At 35.2% G+C, this 4,646-nt stretch overlaps 1 protein-coding gene across 1 annotated transcript; it reads left to right on the top strand.

The window, feature by feature from the left end:
• Positions 1–347: 347 nt before the first annotated feature.
• Positions 348–2,460, top strand: LOC105778928 (AP2-like ethylene-responsive transcription factor At1g79700). Its single transcript, XM_012602690.2, has 8 exons — positions 348–577; positions 653–735; positions 986–994; positions 1,072–1,160; positions 1,374–1,447; positions 1,619–1,669; positions 1,764–1,840; positions 1,919–2,460. Exons 1-8 carry the CDS (start codon positions 348–350, stop codon positions 2,458–2,460), a joined length of 1,155 nt encoding a protein of 384 aa, XP_012458144.2.
• The last annotated feature ends 2,186 nt before the right edge of the window (positions 2,461–4,646 follow it).

The following is a 4,646-nucleotide window of genomic DNA, read 5'->3' as shown; positions in this document are numbered from 1 at the left end:
AGATTACATGAAATCACAATTTCATACCATCCCTTCTCCTTTTTAATTTATCATTAAAAATATAGAGTAACCGACTTGGTGAAGCAAAGTTGAAGTGAATACGTCGCTTTTAGATACATACATATATATAGGTCGGCCAACAGAATATGAACATTGCAAATTGTCTTAATGGCTCATAGTGATGATCGATAAACTTGTTTTCAAACCAGAAAATAATTATATAATCATATAACGAAAACATAAAAATCCAAAATTGATAATTAATTAAGCACATTATATATATGACGATTTCTTACATGATTCCCTATAGATGAAACAGGCATAGAGAGGGAAAACAAACGATGGATATGGAAATGAGGATGGTTAACGATGAAAGATACCTAGGGCTTGGAAGACGCCGAAAGTGTTGTGATGACAGTGAGAATGTCCAAGTTGAGGCTATAAGATGTGCCAAAAGAAGGCGAAGAGATCCAGCAGGGTCGGTTGCATTCGACAATCGAGATGGTCATCAGCAACGCAATGCCGCTGCTACTGCTACCACTGTCAAAAGAAGTTCAAGGTTTCGTGGAGTTAGCAGGTACTGCAAAATTAAACAGGTGTTTGGGGATATCCAAAATTACAATAACCATCGAATTAATATGAAAATGAACAGGCATCGATGGACTGGGCGATATGAAGCTCATTTGTGGGATAAGCTCTCTTGGAATATTACACAGAAGAAGAAAGGGAAACAAGGTAAATAAACTGTGTTACAAAATTGAATATCCGACACTATTGTTAAGTCAGATGTGGATTTAGAATTAGATAGTAACATTCATATACTAAATGAATCCAGATATAGATTCGTATTCAATTATTTATTTGTTGTATTTCCCTTCTCTTTCATTATAATTAATTTTGAATTCATGATACTTACATGATTTTATGTTATTCCTTTCATTCATTCCTGTGGTGGAATTGACTCTTTTGGGATGGATCCCTGCAGTTTATCTTGGTGAGTGCAAATCATTTAACTGCTAATTCAAGTTTCACTCATCTTTTTCGTACTAAATAAAAATTGAATATTTTCAGGAGCTTATGATGAAGAAGAAGCTGCTGCTAGAGCTTATGATTTAGCTGCACTTAAGTATTGGGGGACTTCCACTTTCACCAATTTTCCTGTATGTATAATATATAATCTCCTTTTTTTTTTATGTATACATAAATATGATTATGAGCATTTCAACCACTAAAAATCCTCCAAATATTTGAAAAACTATTTTTTTTTAATATAATCATGTTAAACATATAGACTTATCCCATATTTCGAGTGGAACTAACTTAGTAAAGTATTATATAAACAACTGATCTAACTCGCTGGATAATTTCTGCAGATATCAGATTACGGAAAAGAGATTGAAATAATGCAGACTCTCACAAAAGAGGAGTACTTGGCCTCATTAAGAAGGTAAGGAAGCTTTACCTACCAATCACAAAATGGTACATCCATCTAGGAGTTCATCTTTGATAAGGTTGTTTAAGAACAATCATATATATATATATATTATATTTCTAAATTAGTTGTTTTATTACTCAAGGTATTTTTACTGAATAACCTGTTGGAATTTATTTGTTACAGAAAGAGCAGTGGGTTTTCAAGAGGTGTATCCAAGTACAGGGGAGTTGCAAGGTATTTTTCTTCATTGTCTAGATTTTAGGGTTTATTTTTCTTTTTAATGCCAAAACTCAAAGAACTGAAAATTTCTTTGGATAAAAACATGCAGGCACCATAACAATGGAAGATGGGAAGCAAGAATAGGGAGAGTCTTTGGAAACAAATATCTCTATCTTGGCACTTATAGTAAGTTTCATATTTGGACCCCAGATAGATACATATTTGTATCTAACACTTACACCCGACTATATATCTCATTTACAGGCACCCAAGAAGAGGCTGCTCGAGCTTACGACATTGCAGCAATCGAATACAGAGGGATCAATGCAGTGACCAATTTTGATTTAAGCACTTATATCAGATGGTTAAAGCCTAATGAATCACTGCCAATGGCGGTAGAACCTGAACCAGTGACATTACCAAGCCAAGCCAGCACTCCGAGAGAGGAATCGAAGCCCTCAGTTAACCACTCTTCTACTGCAGATTACTTGAACTCTTTTCCAAAACAAGTAGTTGAAAGCAAGATCCATGTGATGAACTCCAACAAGTGTTCATCAACTACGGCACTAGGCTTGCTCCTTCGATCTTCCATATTCCGAGATCTGGTTGAAAAAAATTTGGCAAATGTGTGTGAAGATGAAAGTGGTAGTACTGATGAAGATGAAGAGAAGAACAAACACTTAGCAGGTAATGATGATGAGTTCTGTGGGCTGTTTTATGATGGAATCGGTACTGAATTCCCATTTTTTCGCTCTTCTATGAAAGATACCATGGAATTGCAAGAAAGAGGGTCCTCTTTCATTTAATGATCAACCATAACAGCACCGTAACAAGAATATATTAAAAAATTTTCAAGTTTATCTATGTATTTCAAAATTTGTTGAGGGATATTTTCTTATACCAGTATAGATGAAATTAGAAAGATAGAAAATTAGGTACATCTAGTTTGGGGTGCCTTGTAAATATGCAAAGTTATAAATTAATTATAATTAGCTAAAATTGTGGATGGATTGCTTGTAAAATCTACAATTTCTTGTTAAAAAAAAAGATGAGTGATTGTAGTTTTGGTTGAGAATTTGTACTATATTGGGAAAGAAATATGATAACATCTAAAATACATTGACCAAGAACATTTTTAGAAACACAACTTCGATGCAATGTGATATCATAATTATGAATCATCATAATTCGCTTTCAAGCCCATTGTGTTTGACCCAATTAGTGGTCTCATGATCATCAATTAATCATGCCATTAACATGAAAAAGAACCTTCTTTTATCAGTTTTAACAATATTTAACTTGATATGCTTGTTAGGTGAATTGGCTCTAGGGCATATCTCAACATCTCCCAGTTGCATTGAGACCATCTCTAACGCATGTATACGAAGAACTCTTTCGCAAAAGATGGCCAACTCTTTCACTAAGCAATTGTGTCTTTAATAAGACAACAGAATTTTGAGAGAACATACTTCGTTTATATATAGTTGATAAGTTCATTATCAAGTTATGGGTATCACAACAAGGTCCTGATTATATTTATAAGGCTTATTTTTGAGCTACTGGTCCAAATATAACTCATCTTAGGGCTTATTTAACTTGTATTTTTATTTTATATATGTGGTTTTCTTACTTGTTTGAAGGATTGAAAGAAAGGAAAAGTGAAAGCAAAAGACAGAGCGATCAAAGAAAGGATTTAAACACTGCATGTTTGCCAAGGGTGCATTGATCTTTTCCCATCCTATTCATCTTTTTACCCTAAAGAACATGTGGTAATCAGAGGAGCATTGAATTAGAGTAGAGAGAGAAATCACGTAGTTTAGACTTTCTTTGTTTCAGTTTTCTTTCGTTTTTCAGATTATTTTCGGTCTTGATTTTCCTTGAATTAGAGTAGAGGAGCATTGAATGCCACGGCCTTCGATTTTCCTTGGGGATCCATGTCAGATTCAACAATAAACTTTGCAGTTTGCCACCATCTTGCTTTTATTCCATTTATGTTTTCATTGATATATATTTTGCATGACCGGTTGTGTTGATTTGATTTCTACACTCAGATAATTTTCCAAATTGATTTAGGAAAATACACCATTGAAATTTGTGATTATTGCTAGCGTCGAAACCACCAAATATAAATTCCTATGATAAGATAACACTAAATAGTAGTATAGAACAGTATGGTCGAATCCACAGGGATTGGTTATTCAATATCGTCTTTTCTCGTGACCAGAATTACTATCGCGGTCGCGATCACAGTTGTGTCATGACTTGTGCGTAGCAATACTGAAAAATGAAAAATGGGGGTTTTAGTTAATAAAGATAATAAAATAAATAAATGTAGTGTAATAAAATGAAAACAGATTCGAAATTGCAAAAATAATTTTAAGCAAATAAAATAAATGTGTAAACAAAATATTTTTAAGCTTAGTCTTAGCCTCGATACACCCTGAACTTGATTTGATTCTTGAAAGAAGGTTTTTCCGTCCAACCGATAAGTTGGTTATAGTGATCAAGGAGGCCACTACACCAAAACAGGCTTTTAGCGGCGCTTTTTTAGGCCTTTAGCGGCGCTTTTTAGCGCCGCAGAAACTTTTAGCGGCGCTTTAATAAGCGCCACAACAGAAGCCGCTAAAGATTGCGCCGCTAACTTTAGCGGCGCTTATATCACAAACGCCGCTGAAGAGTAAGAGCTTTACCGGCGCTTTAGTAGAAGCGCCGCTGAAGAGTAATACCTTTAGCGGCGTTTTTGGTATAAGCGCCGCTATAGACTAGGGTCTTTAGCGGCGTTTTTGGTAAAGCGCTATAGATCGAGGTCTTTAGCGGCTTTTTTCCAAACGCCGCAATAGACCTGATCTATAGCGGCGCTTCGGTCACAAACGCCACTAAAGACCCTGATCTATAGCGGCGCTTTTACCAAAAACGCCGCTAAAGACCCTAGTCTATAGCGGCGCTTATACAAAAAAACGCCGCTAAAGACTAACACCTTTAGTGGCGTTTT

This window comes from Gossypium raimondii, chromosome 4, assembly GCF_025698545.1.
Source record: "Gossypium raimondii isolate GPD5lz chromosome 4, ASM2569854v1, whole genome shotgun sequence".
NCBI lineage: Eukaryota > Viridiplantae > Streptophyta > Magnoliopsida > Malvales > Malvaceae > Gossypium > Gossypium raimondii.
Note: the sequence above shows the minus strand (reverse complement) of the source record. Positions and strands in the feature narration are given on the sequence as shown.